General features: G+C 47.4%; 1 protein-coding gene across 2 annotated transcripts in view; it reads left to right on the forward strand.

Moving 5' to 3' along the window:
• The window catches only part of CSMD2 (CUB and Sushi multiple domains 2), a 584,478-nt gene that overhangs the window by 300,334 nt on the left and 260,991 nt on the right, over positions 1-23,153 (forward strand). Inside the window, exons 10-12 of one of the 2 annotated variants that reach the window (XM_036065279.2) lie at positions 1,595-1,716; positions 18,716-18,819; positions 21,933-22,045. In XM_036065279.2, the coding sequence (XP_035921172.2) occupies positions 1,595-1,716; positions 18,716-18,819; positions 21,933-22,045 (339 nt within the window). Of the gene's footprint in view, positions 1-1,594; positions 1,717-18,715; positions 18,820-21,932; positions 22,046-23,153 lie in introns of those variants that run through there. The other variant, XM_036065276.2, reaches the window with a different exon arrangement.

Below are 23,153 nucleotides of genomic sequence, written 5' to 3' on the forward strand. Positions count from 1 at the left end.
ATGCTCTCCTCACCATGGTCCAGTTGTATCAAGTACAGTCTGTGAATCTAAGAGTTTCCCAGCACAGAATTACAGGCACAGTGAGCTGTACATGAAGGGGATGGAGGAAAGGGTTCCTCTAGGGCTTTTTTCAAACTTGACTCAACTGTCATTGGAGCTCCTGAGGGAGAAGATCCTTCTGGTATAAGACCAGGGCCAGCCACCAGAAGGAACATCCTCGATGAGGGTGCTGTCCCAGTAGAGAAGGAGCAATTCGGAGCCAGCAGCCTCTTACAAATAACCCTCTGACAACACTTGCTCTGCTTGATTGTGGCTGTTTGCACACTTGCTTCCCCCGCTTACTGGTGGCCCTTTCGAGAGCAGGGGTGTGTCCTAGATATTTTTCTCTCCCCACATTTTGCCTGGCCCATGACAGGCACTCAATATATGTGGGAATGAGTGAGTGCAGGAACAAGTGCAGGGAATGAGCAGATTAATTATGTCCGGGGGCTGTGGAAGCTGCTTCCCAAGCCCTCCAAGAAGGCTTTCCCAGGAAAGGTTTATCGTGGCTGTTACCCATCTACGGAGAGGAGCCCTAGGATATTTTGCCCCATCGGAGGAAACCAGGTTTGAAACGACTTTCATTTTATATACTTAAGCTTGTTGAGTTTGCTCACTATTTCTTTACTGTTAGGCACTTTGCCTACAATTAGGATAAATTGCCATGTGGGCAGCAACAGAACAGACTCATAGAACTCTTTATTAAAATAGCTGAGCGCTAACACTGAAGAATGATGTGGCCAGAACTAAAGAGCACGTTTTTAAAGAAGGCAAACACCTAGGTACAATGTAGTACCTTAACTCTTATCAATCACTACTTAATCTAATTAGTTTAGAAGCTATTTTAAAGAGCTTAATTAGATTAAGCTGTGATTGATAACACTTTATATCTACTTGAGTAGAGCACTTCTAATTCACCTTGAATCTTTATGCTTCCAGTCAAAAGCCTATTTCAGACATGTGCTGAGCATGGGGAAGGAATTGGGAAGTACTTGATTGGCCCTGAAATCACTCCGGGTGCCTGGCACTGGGCTGAGCTGGGGGCCTTGGCAGAGTCCTTGGGTGCAGACATTCTCGGGCCGCATGGGGTGGCTTTGACAAGGACATCCTGAGATTCTACTTCAAGAGCCTGAGAGCAAATGGGGAAACACAGGTCAGCAGAGCAAGGGGTGAGCAGCTCAGCACTTCCATAGGTGCCTGGGGCCTACCTGGCTTTGGGTCAGCGTGAGTAGTACTAGCCTACACCATCCTGGGGGAGATGAGCTGCTCAATCACAGTGGAGTCAGGATAGGGGGGCTTGCTTAGCCTGACCACAGAAGTTCGTCATTGCCTACAGAGCAGCAGGTGAGGACTTGCAGGCCTGCCCCTCCGCCAGTGTTCCCAGAACTGTGACTTTCCTTTGAGCCTGCGGAGAACTGGGGAAGGAAAGAGGAAGCAGGTTATATCTGGGGTGGGACTGTACAGACTCCAGGCTCTTCTGGCTGGAAGTAGGAGGGGGGATGGGAACTGGACCTAGTCTAAACTAAGATGCTTGCCTTTCATCTCCTCTCTGCAGCCCGCATGTGTGATGCCCACCTTCGAGGCCCCTCGGGCATCATTACCTCCCCCAATTTCCCTATTCAGTATGACAACAATGCACACTGTGTGTGGATCATCACAGCACTCAACCCTGCCAAGGTAAGGCTCCTGGGGTGGATGGGGAGAATCCTGTGGGCAGGTCTGGCTTGGGAACAGTTAGTCTCCAAGGGGTTTCAAACCCAGAACTTGGTTGTGGTAGATTCTCTGCAGGAAATTCTTAAAAATTGTTTTTTTATTAAATATCAGGTAGTTAAAAAGCATATTTGTAAAACAGTAAAATATAAAGAACATCAATACAACAAACAATTGCTTAGTCATCTCCCAACTTAAGAAAAAAAAAAAAACACAGTTACCTTAGTGATGCGTGTCCCTCACCAACCGCATTCCATTCCCTATCCCTCAGGTACCTTGACTATGTACTTATTGTTCCTCTGCTTTTCTTTATAGTCTGCATACAAATGTGTATCCTTAAAAATATATTATTTAGTAAGCCAGCATTTGAGCCTCATAGAAACATACTCATGTCATATATATTCTTAATCAACTTCACTCAAAATTATATCCCTAAGATTTGTCTGTTGGTGTGTGTAGTTTGCCCTGCTATATACATCTCTTCACATGTTTATTTCATATTTAGTTTTTTTCTATGCAATGCCGTTTGTTCTCTCATTTACAAGTATCTTGCCAAGATCCACAAAACAACCCGTTAGAATCTTTATTTTAATTATACCAAAACAACAGATCAATTGGACAAGAGCTGATATCTTTATTATACTGAGTCTTCCCATCCATGAGTATGGTATATCTATTTCCTTAGGGCTGTCAGTAAACTTGTGTAATTTTTTTCCATTATAGATCTTGTTTGTTTCTTAATATATGTACTTCTAGATATCTTATATTTATTGTTACTATTATAAATCATATCTTTTAAAATTTCATTTTCTCCCAAGTTCTTGCTACTATTTAGAGATGCAGTTAATTTTTATTCTTTTGTTTTTTAATATGGCAATTCTTGTAATGATTTATCTATGAATTACTTGGGGTTTCTAGAAAGGACGAAAGATGATGGTTTTATTTCTTTCTTTCCAATCCTTATACCTTCTCTTTATTCTTTTTCTTGCCCTAACGTTCTGGCTAGACCCTCCAGTATAATGTCAATTATTGTGATGATGGTGGGCACACTTGTCATTGTTTGATGTTAAATAGAATGTTTTTATCATTAAGTATGATGTTTGCTGAAGTTTTTTTTTAATTTATGGCTCCCTTCTGACTCTAGTTTTCTAAGTGCTTTTATTGTGAATAAATGTAGCATTTTATCAAGCACCTTTCTATATCTATTGATATAATCATGATTTGCTCCTTAATTTTCTTAGTGTGGTGAATTACATCGGTAGATTTTTCTAATGTTAAACCAACCTTTCATTTCTGGGATAAACCCAACTTGGTAATTTAGTATTAGATGCTTAAATAAGCATCTAAGTGTTATAAATGTCTATATTTGATTTGCTAATATTTTGTTTAGTAATTTGCTTCCATTTTGTTAGTGAGATTGGCTTTTTTTTTCATCTTACGTATTACCCTTGCCAGATTTTTTTCAAGAAGACATTGTTAGCCTCAAAAAATGATTTGGCCAGTGTATATTCTCTTTCTATCCTATGGAGTTAATAGTAGAGGTTGGAATAACTTTCACCTCAGAAATTTGGTGGAACTTTTCAGCAGAACTATCTGGATTTGGTGTTCCTTTGTTGGAAGATTCCAAACTATAGATTTAATACTTTTAATGACTAAAAGACTATTAGATTATCTTATTTTTTTCTTGAGTCCATTTTAGTAAGTTTTCAAATTTATTGGCCATAAAGTTGTGTATACTATCTCTCACTATATATATTTTATTCCCTTTTTTATTTCTAATTTTGTATCTCTTTTTTATCAACATTGCCAGAGGTTTCACATTTTTAATTCTTTGCAAAGAACCGATTTTAGTTTTGTTAATATTTCTTTTGATATGTTTATTTTCTATTTCACCAATTTCTTTCCTTCTGTTATATTTGGGTATGTTCTGGGTTTATATTCCTTTTTTAGCATCCTAACTTTGATGCTTAATTCATTATTTTTCAATATTATTTAAGCATCTAAGGCTACAAATTTCCCTCTGAGGACTATTTTGGCTACATTCCCACAGGCTTTGTAGGTAGTATTTCTGTTATCCTTCAGTTCTGAATATTTTCCAATTCCATTATTCTTTTATCTTTCAACCATGAGTTTTTTAGAAATATTCCTTAATTTCCAAATAGAGGATTTTTCTAGCTGTCTTTTTGTTACTGATCTAAAGCTTGTGGTCAGAGAACATTGTATTTGAATCATTTGAAATTTGTTGAGACTTTTGGGATCAGGAATGTCATTTTTCACATATATTCTTTGTGTGTTTGAAAAAATAAGCTGTATTTTGCAGTTTTTGTGTTCTAATATCTTCATTACATCAACCTTGCTAATTGTGCTTATATCTTTTATATCTTCATTGTTTTGCCTTCTTTATCAGTCAACTGCAAGAGAAGGCAAATTAAAATTTCCCACTATGATGGTGGTTTGCCTAATATTCCTTGAAGTTCTGTCAGTTTTTGCTTTATATATTTTGAGACTGCTGTTAGAGCTTGCAAGTTGAGAATTTTATATCTTGCTGATGAATTGAGCTTTTTCAAAAATAGTTACTTAATGACTCTCTTTACCTATAGTAATGCTTTTGACCTTAAAGCTTTTACCCCCACCTATTCCATCAGTTTTTTGTTTGTTTTTTGGTTTTTGGTTTTTTTAGTTTTGGTTTAATAAATCATTCCTGTTCTCTTGCTTTCAACCTTTCTACTTCCTTATGCTTTATATATGTCTTGTGTATAGCTGGATTTTTAAAAATCCCCTCTGGCAATTCATCTTTCAACTGGAAAAGTTAGACCATTTAAATTATACTATCATTTGTATTTTTTAGGGTTAACCTTAGATGTCTAGTGTTAATATGCATACTTAGCAAAGTCTAATGTAAATAGTCATTTTATGTTCCCCCTGAAAAGTCAGAGGTCTTAGAACACTGACTTTAATTACTCCTTCCCAATTCGTACTCTATGGTGTGTGTATTTTCATGTTGCCTTTCTTTTGCTCACAAGTCATTATTGCTCTTATTTAATAATACTAATGTCCATTTAGATTTACTCACACATGTACTGTTTTGTTCACTATTTCTTCTTGTATATCAGTCCTTCTCTTTGGAATTACTTTCTTTCTGTCCAAAGTACGTGCTTTGGAATTTATTGTCCTGTTAATGACAAACTTTCTTAGTTCTTGTTTGTCTTAAAATGTCTGTTCTCCCCTTGTTCTTGAAAGAACACTGCTATTCACTAAGTATTTGATTCTTGTTTGGTAATTACGTTCTCTCTGCCCATGGAAATATTATTGCAGTGTCTTCTAGCTCCCATCGTTGCTGTAAGTTTATTGTCATTCCTTTGTATGATATTCTTCTGGCTGCTTTTATGGTCTTTTCCTTGTCTTTATTGTTCTGCAGTTTCATGATCAAGTGTCTAGTTGTGGATATCTTGGCATTTATCCTGATTGACTTCATTAAGCTCTGGAATCTGTATATTTTTATCTTTCATTGGTTTGGGGAAATTTTTAGCCATTGTCTTTTCAACTGTTTTCTCTCCTTTATTCTCTCTCTTTTCTGCTCCTGAAAGCCTGACGAGACATGTTAATATTTCTCACTTCATCTTCTATGTTTCTTAACTTCTGTAATTTTCTGTCATTCTCTTCACCAATTCTCTGTTGAGCTACATCTAACCTCTGTTGAATTCATTCACTGAAGATTTTTTTTTTTCTTAAATTTATTTGACAGAGAGAGAGAGAGACAGCCAGAGAGGGAATACAAGCAGGGGGAGTGGGAGAGGGAGAAGCAGGCTTCCCGCCGAGCAGGGAGCCCGATGCGGGGCTCGATCCCAGGACCCTGGGATCATGACCTGAGCTGAAGGCAGACGCTTAACGACTGAGCCACCCAGGCGCCCCTGAAGATTTATTTTAATTTCAAATAGCACCATTCATATTTTAGGAGATCATATTTGGTTTTTAAAAAGTGTTCTTGATCGTATTTTATAGTATTTTGCCCCCTACTCATATGTTCCTTAATTCTTTAAGTATGTTAAACATATTTATTTTATACTCTGTATCTGTTAATCCCAATATCAGAAGTCTTTGCAAGTTTGATTCTGTTGTCTGTTGTTTCTCACTTCTTGCCTCCCAGAACCATGTTTCCTTCCTTGTCCTGTCTGTAATTCTATGTGGGTAGAATCATAAACTTTGTCTGTGAGACTTCTTTGAGACCTGGGTAGAAGGTGGTTTCTCCCAGAGAGAGTTTACATTTGCTTCTGCCCAGTGCCTGGGAGCATTACTAGCCAGAAACCTCTCATACTAAATTCTCAGTATGAAGGTTTCAACCCATCCAAGTAACGTGCAAACCCATGTGAAGGCAGACTTCTTGTGAAGGAGTCTCGGGGGAAGTTTTCTGTTTGCATCCACTTAGTGTTAAGGTCTCAGATAAGTAATCAGCCTCCAGATCCAGCCAGGGGGCAGCAGTGGCAGATGAGAAGGAAGGCAGTCTTACTTCTCTCTCACCCTCACACTATGGGTGCAGCTTTAATTAGCCCAACTTTATTCAGGGGTGTCATACTAGAGTCCTCACCTTTGTGGGTCCTGACCTTTGTCTCCTGTTCCCTCTTCTCCACAAGGCCCTGAAAATCAGAGCTCTACTTCACCAGTTTTTAAATATGCACCCAAGGCCAATGCCAGCTTCATGCTCTGAGTCATAGTTTGGGTCCCTACAGTCACTGGGTTTGGACTCTGAGTATTCTTACTTTATTAGTCTGCCCAGGCTGCCATAACAAAACAAAACAGACTGGGTGGCCTTAACAGGGGACATTTATTTTCTCACAGTTCTGGAAGCTAGAAATTCACAATCAAGGTGCCAGCAAATTCAGTTTCTGGTGAGGCCTCTTCCTAGCTTGTAGATGGCCTCCCCCTCATATGGCTTTTACTCTCTATGCATGCAGAGAGAGAAACTCTCTGGTGTCTTCTGCTTCTCTTATAAGGACACCAATCCCGTTGGATTAGGGCTCTACCCTTATGACCTCATTTAACCTTAATTACCTCCGTAAAGGCCCCGTCTCCAAATTCCATCACACTGGGGGTTAAGGCTTTAACATATGAATTTTAGAGAGATATAATTCAGTTCATAGCATTTACTAATTTGTAAAAAAAAAAAGCTTTTTTTTTTCCTTTTTAAATTTTACTCAGCATTTTAAAATTGTTTGGTCAGGGTGCTTAGGACCACAGTGCTGGGGACAATGGAAACAGATTTCCTCTGCAAGGCATATTACAAAGAAAGACTCACATTTCATCAAACCATTTGGTGATGAACCTAGTCAATGGGGAAGGATGCTTCAGCCACATGGGGGTGGAGTCTGGATCAGAAGAAGGACTTCCTATCACAAGGTTATTAAGTTGTTGATGAGAAGGCTCTTTCTTGGGTATTGTTAAAGATGCTTATCTCAATTTTCTTTTGAACCTGAAGGTGAGGTGCAGGGGAAAGTGTAAATAAGGCCTGAGAAGTTTCTGAGAAACAATTTGATTCACCCTCCCCCCGGCCCCCCAGAAGAGCTAGTCTTACCTGGTGTGTGGAGTTCAGTGGCTCCATATCAGTCACTCCCTCACGTGTCCCAGGAGGTCACGCCAGTCTGGGTTCCTGAAGCCAGCCCCTCTGAAGGGTACTCCCTCAGAGTCAAGCTGTGAAAAAGGATGTTCCTGTCATCTCCATGGGTTCTTTATGAGCTTCAGGTAGTGCTGAGGAGCCCAGAGAGGCTGAAGGGAGTCCCTTACTGATACCACACTAGAGGAGAGGCAGGGAGCATTGTGTGCAGAAAGAAGGGTGTAAGTGTGGCAACCAGAAATCTAAAACTGAAGAATCAGAGCTGCCTTCCTGCAAACATCAGGGAAGATGCATAATGTGTTCCCAACCCTGTTCACTGGCCCACAGGAGAGATACAGGTGTGTCGAGGACTGCCTGTCTGATCACCCTTGGAATATCCCCCTCAGAGAAAAGCCCAGTCTCTCCAAGTTCACAATATGTCTTATGAGATGAGCACTCACTCATTCATTGACTATAGATATGATCTCTGCCCTTGAGGAACATGTACACAGGAGAGATGACAGGCACGCAAATAAAAAACTAGAGAATGGGTAAATGCTGATGGAGGGGTGTCCAGTTTGCTACCTTGGAAAATGTTGGAAGGAGCCACTGACTGGAAGGTCAGGGAAGTTTTCACATTTGAGCAGGGTCTGCAAGGATGAGTAGGCTTGGAAATCCATAACTCAGAGTGGATGCCTGTGCAAAGGCACTGAGGTTTGGAACAACCTCTCAGAACTGAAAGCAATTCAGCATGTCTGGATCAAGATGAGGATGGAAAGGTCACAGGATCCAGATCATACTGAACCTACGTGCTTGGCAGAGAGGTTTGGGTTTTGTCCTGAAACAGATTTTTAAGGGCAGAAATGCTAGACTGTTGGTAGTAACAACAACAGTTATGTCTTGCTCTAAGTACGTCATATGCCAAGCACTGAGCTAAGGCTTCTATATAAATGATTTTATTTCATTCTCTTCATAGCACAATTAATTAGGTGGTAAGAGACCCACATGATGGGTGAGGAAACTGAATCGTGGATAGGTTAATTGGCATAGGAAACTTAGCCACAGTGCATAGCCAGTAAGTGGAAGCACCAGGATTTAAACCCAGTCTTTGTGGTTCCACTGCCCATGCTCTCAGCAGCTGGGCTGTGCTGCTGGATGGAACAAGGTCCCAGAGTAAATGGGAGGGCGTGGGACTGACAGCCCTAGGGATCAGCCTCGGAAAGGATGAGGGTTATCCTTTCTTCTGAACCAGAGCAATAGCAGGAAGGTCTGAGTTTTTAAAAGATGACTCTGGCAGCAGTGGAGAGGATTAGAGAGGGATCCTGGAGGGAGCGAGACCAGTTAGGAGGCAGAAACAGTTACCCAAGTAAGAAAAATGGGGGCATCCACCAAGGCTTTGGAAACACTGAGGGGGAGACAGATTTAAGAGAAATGTAGGGAATGGAATCGGACTTGGTGGCTGACTGGATGTGAGGATGGAGGGAAAAGGAGGGTCTTACTCAACATTGTATCCCAGGTGACCAGCACAGTGCCTGGCACATAGTGGGCATACGGCAAACACTGATTCGGTGAACAAACGAATGATGATGCGATACTTTCCGACTTGGACCGATGGGAGGCTTCAAAAAGAAATGGAAGGGGAGGGACATGTTTTACAGGGTCAAGAGGAAAACAGTGTGCATTTGAAGTACCTGTGTTTCATGCAGTGACATTTGGATGTTACCCAGTTGGAAATCGGGTAAATCTGGGTTCAGTAGAGAGATTGAATGTTACCTCCTCAGCACATGGGTGAGAATAGAAGCCTAAGGAATAGAACACTTCCTGGAGAGAGCAAAGAGAATCGGAAGATTCCGAATGGATCTGGAAACACCATCCTTATAGATAAAAGAAATCCAGTGCAAGACACAGAGGAAGAGCAGCATAAGTTAGGAGGAGAAAGGAGGAGAAAGAATTTGCAAGCAGGATATGCCGACAATGGTGGGAAGGAACAGGTCTTGCTGGGAAAAACCGAAAAGAGACCATTGGCTTTGGCCTTGGAAGAGGACCTTTCAGTGAAGCTTTGGGGGCAGAAACAGCTGTGGGGTGGGGAGAGAATGAGCGGGAAGGGAGTCTCTAGGAGCAAGGAGCCCAGAGAGCCCCTCTGACAAGTCTCAAGGTGACGTGAAGGAAGGAGAAAGGGCATGAGAGGGAGGTAGGGGGGACAGAAACCTTGGGGCTACTTAGAGTGTTTGTTTAGGATATTGGAAACTGGAATATGTTTGCAGGCTAAGGGCGGAGCAGGCGAAGAGGAAGAGAGTGAAGATGTAGGAGGATCTGAAATAAGTGAGAGGCACATGGACTGAGAATGCAGGGGCTCTCTTGCATGGAGCATGTGAAGAAGGATGGTATTAGGAGAGGCTGGGGTTTTGCCTGTAACCGTGCAGAGCAGGACACATGTCTGCCCCTCCTTATGATCATGAGATGATTATTCATCCAGGCACCTGGATATCTGTGGACCTGAGGACTTTTGCTGGAATGCCATCCCCCTTGTAGGACCTCTGTGGGCTGAGCTTGAGAGGGAGCTGTGAATGTTCCAGTAACTAGGGCCCCCCAAGGGCAATAAGAAGGTCCAAAGAGAAACGAAATGCTCTGGTGTGGAAATGGCCAAGAATATGTCAAGACACCAGCATTGACTGAGTACCTATGGACCGTGCAGCAATGCACTGTGGGGACAAGAACTTACGGTCTTATTGGAGCGGCAGGTGAGGGGTATGTCTCTACTCAGTAAACTAAGAATAAAATAATTAAAAATACCCAGGCCATCCTCCTGGAAGCTTGGCAGATTCAGGGAGAAGAAAGAAGGCTCAGAGCAAGTGATGTTGGCCTACTCCGATGGTTCCACATTCTCCCTTTGGTTGAGATGTCCTCGAGAAATGTGAGCCCCACCTGGCCATTTGGGCTATCTTAGTCCTTATAGTCATTCTACTCACAATACTATTTCCCAAATTTGGTTAATCATCAGAAAAATACCTGGAGAGAACTTAAGACACAAATTCCAGAGCTCTTTCCTCCAAGATAGGATTCCATGGATCTGGGATGGGTGCCTGGACTATACCTTTGAAGGGCGCCCTGGTGGCTCTGACCAGCCAAGCTTGTGTGCTAAACAACAACCCCCTTGCCTCGCAGCAAAACGCACAGCACCCACCACCCCCCGGGGGCAGCCCTGGCTTCAGCCACACTAAACTCCTGGTTCATAGACGCACACGGCCCTTTCAGACCTCTGTCTGGACACATCCTGTCCCAGTGTGCCTTCCCTTCCCCTCCAGGCAAGTTCCTGTCCCCCTTTAACACACAGTCCAAATACCCCCTCTTCTGAGAAGCCCTCCTAATTCCACCAGATCTTGGTTCTTCCTCTATTCCTACAGCATTCCATCAGCACCTTTTGTCTGTGTGCATATCATGTCGCACTGGGTTTAGAATCTCCTTCCCCCATAGCCCAAGAGCACCCTGAAAGCAGGGACAGTGCTTGGCATAGGAGGAGCTCAGCAGGTGTTTGGATACATTAATGACTGACGGAGGAGACCTGGCCCCATGTCAGGTAGCTCCTCAGGTACAGCCCTGCCCCCGTGGGGCCCTGGGGCCTCCTTCTGTGAGGACCTCTCAGCTGGGCCTCCCGGAAGATGTGCTGATGGAATTTCTGCGGTCAGAACTAAAGCCCAGACCCACATCCTACCTGCACACATCTGCCTTTCTTTTGCAGCTCCTCAGTATGAACTTGAGACCTATGATCTGATTTGTATGTGAACCTTGCTGGGTTTGAGCAGGAGAGTCAATCCACCTTTACAAGAGAAGTAAAAGCAAGGCAGATGGGGCGGGTGGCGGGGAAGAGTCGGGGGAGGGGCATGGACTGGAGAGAGAAAGGAAATCTCATTTCATGAACTTCAAAGCCAAAGATAACAGGGTTTTGATTATTCCCTCCTCGGGGATTACCAGTGTCACTCTTCCCTTTGTGCACCTGAAGAATTGGGAAATTACTCTCCAGGCAAATGATCGCTTCCTAGTGCAAATGTCAGGGGCACAATTGCTGGCCCATTTGCTCACTCACTTACTCATTCAGCAAACATTGACTCGTGCCCTGTCTGTGCTGGGCCCCATGTGAGATGCTGGCCACCAGAGGGCTTTCCCCCAAGTGCCCCTAAGCCCGTTCCTCATGACCCCTTAATGGCCTCCTCCAAGTCCTAAACCTGATTCTGTTCCTCTTAAAGTTGTCCTCACCTCACATCACCTCTTGGTGTTCCTCTCTCCCCACACCTGGCTGTGGCCTTGATGTCCCCACACCCCCTCCTCTGTTCTTGAAGGCAAGCCCTGGCCCTCCGCTAGCCAGGACTTTCCATGGCCCTCATACTTGCCCCATCCCCTTCTGACTTCAGCACCCATCACACTGTATGGTGTTTTCCACAGACTCATGCATCGCCTCTTCCAGACTGTGGGGTCTCTCAGGGCAGTGGCCATGTTTAGCTTGCCTGCCGTTTCCTTCCCAAAGCCCAGCACGTGGCAAGTGCATTTTAACTGTTGAATGACTGAGTGAATAAATGAACTCATCAATCAGTGAATGAAAGAGCCAATGAATGGATGAACGGGTTTGCTACTCTCTGAGCCTCCAAAATTCAACCTGAAGTACTGACCAAAGTTCCAAAACGTCTGAAAGTTTTCAGTCTCTGCCCCTAGGCTTTCTTTCCCAGCCTCCTCCAAAGCCTTCTCAAGGATGCTCGGGGCATTCTGCTTGAACTCCTGGGATTAAGGTCAGCCTTCCCACTGGCCTCCCCTCCTCCCCACCCCAAGAGCCACCCGTCCAACCCTGCCCTGGGCCCCCAGCAAGATCTGGCCAGGAATCACTGTGCAGGCTATGTCCAGGAAAAGGAACTTCCCTTCCTTTCTTGCAGCTAATGGTCAAACTGACAGAATTCATAAACCAAGGCTGGGTAGGCCAAGGTCAGCCCTCAGGAGCTCAGAGAAGTGCTCTGAGGAGGAATAGGGGAAGTGGGACTACTGCAGAGCAATGTGGAAGGGAGCTCTAATTAGCTAGGAAAGCCATTTCAGCCTAGGTTGTCCTTGCCAAGATGCTAAGCTTTATCCTGATAGTCAAGAGTTGGCAAACTTCTATGGTGACGAAAGTCTTTCTTCAGAACCTGTAGCTATTAGGTTGCGATTGGCTATGAACTACAGAAAATGCCTCCACAGAAGCTGAAACAAAGCACAGTTTATTTCCCCATATACCAAAGGTCTAGAGGTGAAGAGTCCAGAGCTGGTTTAGCAGTTCCTTCAGGGTCTGCAGCACCTTCTGGTTTTTCCCTCTGCCATTCTCTGTGTGTGGCTCTTGTCCTCATGATCACAAGAAGGCTGCTCCAGCTCAGTCCTCACATCTGCATTCCAGGAAAGCAAGGAGAAAGGTGGGAAGATGCCCTGAGGGCTCCTCAGCTTGTGTCTCATTGCCCAGAACCCTGTTACTTAGCTCTTAGCTCTGAGGTTAGCTAAGTACATTGCCACACTCCAAACTCAGAGTTCTGTTAAGCATGGGTAAACTGAGGGAGAGACATTGAGTAAACCACTGTCCATGTCTGTCACAGAATCCCAAAACATGAACTAGATCAAAAGGAACTTAGGTCGGAGCAGGGTTCTGCTCACTCTGGCTTCTGCTCTACCTTGGTTGATGGCTGCTCAGGTACGTTTATGGAACCCTGGGGTGCCTGGGAACCCAATTTGAAAAACCTTGCTCTATGCCAGAGGTCAGCAAACTTTTTCTATAAAGAGCCAGATAATAAATATTTTAGGCTTTGAGGACCATGTGAAGTTTTTGTTGCACATTCTTCTTTGTAGTGCTTTATTTGTTTTTTAAACCTTTAAAAATGTAAGAACACGTCTTAACTCAATGGGCCATACAAAAACAGTCCATAGGCCAGATGTGGCCCAAGGGCCATGGTTCTCCGACCCCTGCTCTAAGGCATCCTGGGACACAGAGTTTGGATACAGAGTGAAGGATGGCAGCAGAGGCAAGGAGCCCAGAAAGGAGGCTCTTACAGAAATTTAATCATTGGACAAAACTGTCTCAGGTTAGGTCTCTTGGACTCCAGCTTCCAAAAAAAATGCCTGTGAGTGGTCAGATCCTCTGCAGCCTCCCCAAGGCATTGGGCACAGGCTGACAGACCTGGGATCCCTGTCCTTTGGGTGGTCCTGGGCAGTGTTCAGGAAGCAAGGACTGTCCTCCTAGACCCAGGGTGGGCACCCTCTCCATGGTCTCACTCCCATCCCCCGCTGTTCTGGGAAGGCAGCTGTATGCTGAGGTTATAGTCTCCAGACCCCTGCCCTTTCCTGCCTTCTGCAGCAAACACAGACTCAGGCTCCCCTGAAGCCCTCCTGCCACTCCTGGGCCCTGGACCAGCCTCTTGGCCAGTCTCCCTGCCTCCAGCCCTCCCTTCATGCTGAGTTGTAACTTCCCCTCATCTTCACCATCAAGTCCAGACCACGCACTCTGGCCTGCCAGGTAAAAGCCAACTGCAGACTCAGCCAGGCTGCTCTTACCCCCCACCCCTCCCCTACCCCAGCTGCCTGCCCTGCTCTTCGCTCCCAGTTCAACGCTCTCAGCATCTCCTGGACAGAGCCCACACCCTCCGCCATCACATGAGGCCCAGCACACCCACCTCCTCCATGTACCCCCGCTCTCATTTCCCCCTCTTTGTGATCCCCAGCATTCACCGTCTGCCCCGTGCTCTCAGCGTTGGGATTCTGCTCTAAGTTGCCAGGCAAGTGAGATAACTTCCAGGAAGCAGCTAGCTCAGTGCTGGGCACACGGCAGGTGCTCAGTAATTACGTCCTAGATGATGGGTTCGTTTATCCCTTTATCTGATGGGTGTAAATTAGGTGTATGAGCCATATACAAATATGCCTCTTTGATCACGCCTATTTCATGTGCTGCCGCTCTCCTGCCTCAGAAAGACGACACTCTGCGAGTTTGATTGATCTGCATGTTAGTTAATGAGTCATTATAGGATCCTGTCTTTAAACAAAGGCCAAAGAAGAGGAGAAAAAAAAAAATGAAAGCATCAGTACATTGTGCACTGGGGGCTGTCCCAACACTGCAATGTTAGTGTGTTGTACGGTCTACTTGGTGTAATTAGCTCCTGCGTTAGGGTCAGATGCTCTAAAATGCAGTTCACATCAATGGCTGCTCTAACCAGTGATGTGAATCGTTTTATGGCTCTGGGTTCTGGCCTTCAAAGCAGTATTTTCCCATTATAGATATAATAATCCTACACTCCCTCTTTTGGAGGTGGCTTGGTGAGCCAGTGTCCTCTGCCCCGAGGCTGGTTGGAAGGGGGTGATGGTGGCGAGAGTGTGCGTCCAGGGCTATCACTCCCTGCAGAGGCCGGGCCCCTCCCCCTGCAGAAGGCACTGCGGCCTTGCCGGATTTTATACGCAGCAAGTGTTTGCCAAGCTGCTGGGATTCAGCAAAAGAGCTGAGGGAAGATTTGGGAGGGTCAGTCGTGGTGGCTACCCAGTGGACCTGAGACCCCGCTGGGGCAGCTGTGAGGCAGTGAGTGGCAGAGCCTGGCCTCTGGCTGCCTGGTGAGGTCCAGTTCTACCACTCCGCTGTGTGATCTTAGGCAAGTTGCCTAACATCTCTGTGCCTCCATTTTACGAATGGCTTTTCCATTCGTAAAATGGAGGTATTCATAGTAGAGGTTGTTGTGAGTTTCCCTGAACTGATGTGTCCTAACTGCTCCAAACAGTGTCAAGCACATGGTAAAAGGTCCGTGCTTGCAGTGAAGAAATCTCATAAGAGAAGATGATCAAAAACTGTGATTAAGTGTCTCAAAGAATCTCCTCCACCGGGGGTCGGCAGACTCACCCCTGTGGGCCCAAATTAGTTCATTGCTTGATTTGTAAATCGCGTGCATACTGTCTCTGGCTACGTTCATGCTACAGAAGCAGAGGTGGGTAGTTGCGAGAGACATCCTATGGTCTGCACAAGGCAAAACAGTTACTCTCTGGCCCTTTACAGAAATGGTTTGCCAGCCTTATGTTCTAGACAGTAACTCCAGTGGGGGGACCGAGGGCCTAGCCATTGGTCCGTGCTGGAGAACCGGGAAGGGTTTGGAAAACGTTGTCTGGGTCAGCACTGTCTGAGCCTCTGGGCCTGTGCCTGGTACAGCGACAGGCAGGGGCATCAGAGACAGGGAGACCTGGCCCCTGCCCACCCCCTGCCCCCGGAAGTTCCCAGTGTAGTGGAGGAGCAGGTAAACAGATCAGTGCCAGTGCAGCAGGTAAGTGCGGACCCAGAGGTGAGGAAGGGTATGGGAGCACCTGGAAAAGACGGACCTCAGGGAGGAGACATTGCTAGCGGAGCCAGCAGGGAAGGAGGGGTCTGTGCCAACCAGAGTCGTGAACGGGCTAATATGAGGGGATGCCCAGGAGCTCAGGGAGACACACAGGCTTGCGATGGGGAGGGCCGTAGGGAGCAGATGCCCCGGGTCCCTCGGTGTGCGTCTGGCTGGGAAATGGTGACATCAGGGCAGGACCAGGGAGGCTGAGAGGGGAAGGAGATTCCGGGCTGAGCGGATAGTCCCGTGATGGTGCCATTGGCCATCAGGGAGCATGAGGGGTGAGCTGGCCTGGCAACGGGACGATCAGAGGGGCGAAGGCATCCCCACGCACTGCCGACCATTCCATGCCATCCCTCCTGAGCGCACCCCAGCCGCCGCCTGCTGTAGGCCCACCTTCCCCCTCCTCCACGTGACTGCCACAGCCCAGAGATGGCTCTCCTGGTTTCCCACCATCCCTCAGTGCTGTTGCTCCGAAAACAAAAATCGCACGTCACACCTTTGCTCACGACCCTTCCATCACTCCCCCTTGTCTTTAGGGCAAAGCCCAAATCATGACCGACAGCAGGACAGACAGCCTTTCCTACTCTACTCCTCCCACTTCCTCCCAGCACCAGCCTCCACTCCCCTCTTCATTCAACCACTGCAGATCCGTTAGGAGTCTCTGATGAGTCTCGTGTCCCACACCTTTGCCCATTCACCTGCCCCTCCCTCTCGACAGCTCTCTCTCCCTTACTCATTTAGCAAACTCGGGTTCATCTCCCAAACTCAGCCCCGGCTTCATTTCCTCTGGGAAGCGTCCTTTAACATTTCTTCTGGCCTCCACTTTCCTGTTCTGTGCTCATGGGTGTTCTTATATAGAGATGCTCCTCTCTGAGAACACCATGCCCAGTGTGGAGGGGCCCTCGGACATGGCAGCCGGGCTGATGAATCAGTGTGGCAGCAGGTGGCTCCTGAGATCCCGGAAGGCACCGGGGAGTGAGGCTGTGTCAGCACCCTGCCAGTATGTGGGTTCGCACAGAGGAGACCTGCACAACGAGGAAAAACCATCCATGGAATTCTCTACTCCTTGAGTCGTAGAATAGAACACAAAGGAACACCTCCAGCCTCCCCACTGGGAGATGGAAGATCTTCATCACATTGGAACCGCAGATGAATGGATAAAGAAGATGTGGGAGATATCTACAATGGAATATTACTCATCCCTTAAAAAGAATGAGATCTTGCCATTTGCAAGGACGTGGATGGAGCTAGAGAGTATACTGCTGAGCAAACCAAGTCAGTCAGAGAAAGACTAATACCATATGATTTCACTCATACATGGAATTTAAGAAACAAAACAAATGATCATAGGGGGAAAAAAGAGAAAGGCAAACCAAGAAACAGACTCTTAACTCTAGAGAACAACCTGATGGTTCCCAGAGGGGACGGAGATGGGGGAGGGGGGAACAGGGGAGGGGATTGAGGAGCGCACTTGCTGTGATGAGTACCGGGTACGGTATGGAAGTGTGGTATCACTATATTTTACCCCTGAAACTAATATTACACTGTATGTTAACTAACTAGAATTTAAATAAAAACTTTTTTTAAAAAATGAAACAGACAAAAAGAGGCCCAGATTAGCCATTAGGAGTGGTGCTCCCTGTGTCCCCTCTTTGTTCATGGCACCACCTCCCACCCGTCCAGGGACCCACAGGTCATCCTGAATCCCTCCCCCTCCCTTTGTTTCCATACCCATGCAGTCACAAAGCCCTAAATACTGCTAAGACCTGTCTCTCTTCTCCATCCCCACCGCCCTCCTCCATCACTCACCTGGACGGGAACCCTCCCCACCACCTCTGGCCTCGCTCCTGCCACATCTGTTTCTACACAAGCTGCCAGACTGACGTTTTTCTCAAACACCAATGTGCCCCTGTCTCCCGCTGTTTAAAACTTTTCTTACCCACCCCCCCCCCAGAATAAACCCCAGCTCTTTGGGCCAGAGGAGATTTTAAGACCCTTTGGACTTAGCTCCAAGTTCTCAAGTTCTGGACCTTCCTGAGTCCCCTCCTTGCACTGAAGGCCCAGCCATATTGTGCCCCAGAGTGAAACAGCCAGCAGCTGTGCTGACTTTGCAGACCTTCCGTTGACCAGGCAGTGAACACTTGTTCTGGAATGTCCCATCTCTGCCAAAACTCGGGCCCTGTGCATCTGACTTCTCAGGATGGCCCCCTCCATCCCCCAGCATCCCCCTGTGGCCTGACTGTCTTCCTCAGCCTTCAGAACCCTCAGACAGCACCCTCATGGACAGACCTCCTCCAGCCCCCACCGCAGGCTCCATGAGCCCCAGGCTTCTCTGTGCACCTACAGCCCTCATTGGAACACCTGCCACCTGGCAGGGGCTTGGTGGTTCTCGGCGTCCATTCTGTCACCAAGGGCAGGGACCATGCTCACTGTTGAAACCCCACCTCCTAAGTTTGGCACATGGTGTGTGCTTAGTAAATATTGTGTAAGGCAGGACTAACACAAATTAAGAGAAAAGAATCTTGTTGAAACCTTCCTGGAACATTCATTTATTCAACGAATAAACAAAAGAGGATAGAGAAAAGCAGGCAGAGGAGAGGCTAAGAGAAACTTCTGCAAGTCCCTGGGGGCCAGCAAGATGGCTGAGATTCCACATGTGGCTTGAAAAATTGCCACCAAGTCCACGGGGACTTCTGTGCATTAAAGCATGAAGAGAGAATATAATCTTCTCACAGCCAGCCAGATGTGCCTGATGTTGCCATGGCAGCCCCCAGAATTGGCCAGATGTGCTGTGAACATCTCTGGAAAACATCAGGGGACCCCAGAGGCTGTAAGGCCTGGAGAGAAATAGTTGACACTCCAAAAGGTGGTGTGGAAATGCTCCGTTTGGATCAGGGGCTGTGTGAGGTGGTGTCCCAGGGACTCTGGGCATCGGGACCTAATGAGGGAAATTCTCAGAGCTGTACGAGTGTCTCCCAGAAGCCCCTGCCTGCTCCCTAACCCAGTGCTCCCTCCCCAGGTGATCAAGCTGGCCTTTGAGGACTTTGACTTGGAGAGGGGCTACGACACCCTGACGGTCGGGGACGGCGGGCAGGACGGAGACCAGAAAACCGTTCTCTATGTGTAAGTGAAGCAGGGCTGTGGTCCGGAGGGCAGGAAGCACATGGTCCTGGCCTGGGGGTGGTGGGATGGTGCGCTGCGTCCTGTCTGGTCCCCAGGGCCATGCCGCATCAAGCACAGGGGACCAGCCCCTCTCCTCTGACTGAAGGAAACAGAACACTGGCCACATTCTCTCTAGGAACTCCCAGGAAGAGTGGGCAGCAGGAACAGTTTCTCAGGGAGGAGGGGGAATTGAGGTCCTGGGTGTGTGCCTGGAGCATTCTACATGGTGGGCTGCTTCTGCTTGGCCCCTGCTTCTGCCACCCACGGGTTTCTCCTCAAGGCCATGTCCATCCATGGCAGTCTGACTTCAGAGACAGTGGAAGTGTGGTTGCTGACCTCCCTGCAAGCTCAGAACTATCTGGGAAATGAATAGTGTCAGGGATTTGGGACCCTGTACACACAGTGGCCACAATTCCTGAGCCAAGAAAGGCTCACGTGGTCTAGTCAAGGGAGAGGATAATGCCGCATTGTCCTGGGATTCCATTCTGTTGGATCTTCCTTTGCCCTCCAGCATTAGCCTGACATAAACACAGGAGAACGCTTCTGTGCATGTGGCCCGGCACAGATGGCCTGATCTCTCTCATCTCCCTTGCCCAGGTAGGGGGGTGGGGGTGGGGGTGGGGAAGTTTTCCTATACACTGAACATCCATTGTGTGCCCAGGCACTGGGAAGGGAAGTTTCACATCAGATATCTCGTTTAGTTGTATTGTTATCCCCATTTAACAGGTGGGGAAACTGAGTCCCAACGGTTGCAAAGCTCGTTGGTGGCAGAACCAGCACTTGAGTTCATGCCTTTTAACTTCAGTCCAGGACAGCATCCCATGCCATACCCCTTCCCCACCAGGCTAGCCCCAGGCCAATGCCCTCTGGTTTTCATGCTGAAGGAGAAATAGCTCTTCAGTCCTAGTTGCCTTGTGCAGGAGCTGTTCTGCTCTGGGCACTTCCCACACCTTCCCCACACCTGCTAGAGAAGATCCTTTCAGGGCAGTTAAAGGACTCACAACGTTACCCTCAGAATCAGGTGACATGGCTGGGACTTGGAATCTCCTAGGAGAAAGGAATGGGATGTGAGCCTGAAGGGTATCCTCCCCCAACCTGTTCCACTGTATTAATCAGGATTCTCCAGAGAAACAGAACAATAGGATAGACACAGAGAGCCAGGGATTTATTATAAGGAATCGGTTCACATGATAATGGAGACTGACAAGCCCCACGATTTGCAGGGTGGGCTGGCAAGCTGGGACCCAGGAGAGCTGATGATGGGCTTTTAGCCCAAAGGCCAACAGGCTCTAGACCCAGGAAGAGCTGATGTTTCTGTTCAAGTCCAAGGCAGGAAAAAGGAAAAAAAAAAAAAAAAAGGAAACATCCCAGATGGAAGTCAGGCAGGCAGGAAGAATTCTCTTTTACTTGGGAGAGGGCTAGCCTTTTTGTTCTATGCAGGCCTTCAACTGATTAGATGAGGCCCATCCATATGGGGAAGGGCAGTCTGCTTTATTCAGGCTACCAATTGAAATGTTAAAGTCCTCCAAAGGCATCTTCACAGAAACAGTCAGAATAATGTTTGGCCAGATATCTGGATACCCCATGGCCCAGGCAAATTGACACATAAAATTAGCCATCATACTCACTTTCTCCTCTGGCTCATCCCCATCACTCATCTGCCCTGTATGGTGCTCAGAAGGCCAAGGTCCTGGTTCTGTCTCCTCCCAGGACAAAATCCTAGTGAGCTCTGTCAGAGAGAGAACCTTAGAACAGCAGAGCCGGAAAGATTCTTACAACCCAATCCCCTCATTTAACACGAAATGAAAAATCCCAGAGTGGCTCAGCCACTTGCCCAGGGCCCCACAGCAAATGAATGGCAGCTCCAGGGCTTACACTCAGGTCTCTGTAAGTTTTAAGTGAGCTTCCAATGAGTTCTATAACAGCTCAGGGGCTCTCCCACCACCCTCAGATCTCTGTAGGCCAGCATCCATCTCAAACTTTAGGGAAACACATGGCAAAATTGTCGGACTCCTTTGTTGTCAGAATTGGGTCAGATGGACTCTGCCACCCTAGAGTTAGGAGCCAGCCCTGGCTTGGCCTCAATCCTTACTCACTACAGAATGCCAGCAGCCTAGCCCTGCGATGTCACACGGGCCAGGCCGATGTGCCCCAGGTGTCTATCCCAGCCCCACCCCCACAGCACTCACACTGTGCTGATCATCTCATACAGCCAACTCAGTGCCCCCCGCAAGCTTTGAGACCCCAGAATGGAGCAGAGATTAAGACCCATGAATCCAATCACACCTTCCACCACCACCCCCTGGTCTGTGCTGGTGATCTGTCTGGTCTCAGCAGCAAGAGGAAGCCAGGTTGCTTCTGGAAAGCCCAGCCTCTGCTGTGGACTCTGGCTCTGCCACTCTCCATCAGGCTGACCTTGGGAAAGCCACTGCCCATTTTGCACCCTTACCTTCTCATCCATACGGTGGGGATAACACAACCCCTACCTCACTGGGCTACTGGGGTCATTAAATAAGAGAATGGAAGGAAAATTGTCTGGCTTGGATAGGTATTTGGTTAATGTGAGTTGAATCCTCCCCATGCTTAAACTCTGTTCTTCAGAAAGAATGTGGCCCCGGAGTGACAGGTGCACTTTAAGCCTTGCTTCATATATGGAAGCAGATATTTCCATATGGAACGGAAAGAGATGTCTCATTAAAAGGAATGGCTGGGCTCAATTAGGGAAATGGGTTTCTGTCTGTGTCTTTTCTGCAGTAGTTCATGTGAGAAATCAAAGGTGGCAGGAGTGTAGACACCCCTGCAGTAGATCTGGCTGCACCTAACCCCGGCCCCTGAGAAAGCAAGGACACAGGTCTCCCTCACGAGCCCAGGGGTCTGGGCTAAGGGGTCACGGGTAAACACAAGCCGTGGCCGGAGGGGAGAGGTGGTGAGTCTCCCAGCCGCTGGATCACATACCTCCGGGCTCCAGTGTTAAACACCATGGGCCCCGAATTTGCCTGACTGGGCAGAACTCCTAGTCATTCTGTGGCATGCCAGAGTGGGGGGCACATCTCTAAATCTCACTCTCCTGACAGCCTGACAGGTACGTCGGTCCCAGATCTCATTGTCAGCACCAACCACCAAATGTGGCTCTTGTTCCAAACCGATGGCAGCGGCAGCTCCCTGGGATTCAAGGCTTCTTACGAAGGTAACTGCTGTTGGGGGGCTTATCCACTCACTCTGCAGTCAGACTTGGGGTCCGGATGTGGAGTCAGCAAGCCCTGGGTTCGAATTCTGATTGTGTCCCGCACTAGCTTCCTCTCCTTAGGCATATTATTCGACCTGTCTGAGCCTCAGCTTTCTTTGGCCAGTGGGTCTCCTGGATTGTTTTGAGGATTATCTGGGATAAACCACTTGAGGCACAGGTCACACAGCACTAAGGGCGCACATTCGTTTCATCTGCAATTCATACCTGGCTTGTGTAGACTTTTAAAAGACCCTGTAGACTTTTGGAGCTTCCCAAGCTGCCATACTTGGATGTCGTATAGTGCTGAGTGACTGTGCATGGGGCGAGGGACAGACATACACCATTGGTGGCCTGAGGAGGATACAGATGAGGGTGACTTGAATCTCACTGGGAACCAGCATTAAGGGAACAGTGAACTCTGGGTCCAGGAGCTACCACCACCATCATCAGCCTTCTGTGTGCTTCCAGATATCCTATTGGTGATGACTGCTAATGCCAATCCCCACAGAAGGGGGAGCAGAAGCCATCCCCTGAGCATTTGGTTGGCAGATTTGGTAGGTGGCAGAGCTTAGCCCAGCACTCGGAACAGATGCATCAGATCTGAGCCCTTGCAAGGGGTCTGCACTCCAGGGGTGAGACAGAGGAGGAAACACACGAGCTATTACTAAAGCAAGATATCTGTGGTCAACAGCCAGTGGGAGCATGGAGAAGGGGGTGGTCATCCCGTGTGCGGCATCTAGAAAGGCTCTATTGAGAAAGTGAGCCCTGGGTCTTGAAAATGACTCAGAGAGACAGGGGGCAGGGGATGAGAGAGAGAAGGTCTTTCTCCACCCCCGTTCAGAGACCTGATAACTCTACATGAGATGAGTTGGAGGGGGGGAGCAACTCCAAAAGGCTCTTATTCTGCTCAGTGTGACCCCCACCCCCAGGGACCAGGAGTTCTTCCTGTACCAGGACCTGTACTCTGTCTCCAGGCTGGGTACACAGGAGGCCTGTCAGTTTCCTCCAGCTGCTTTGACAAAGGACCACACACTGGGGGGCTTAAAACAACAGAAACCTCTTCTCCCCA

This window comes from Halichoerus grypus, chromosome 5 (assembly GCF_964656455.1).
Source record: "Halichoerus grypus chromosome 5, mHalGry1.hap1.1, whole genome shotgun sequence".
In the NCBI taxonomy this organism is placed as follows: Eukaryota; Metazoa; Chordata; class Mammalia; order Carnivora; family Phocidae; genus Halichoerus; species Halichoerus grypus.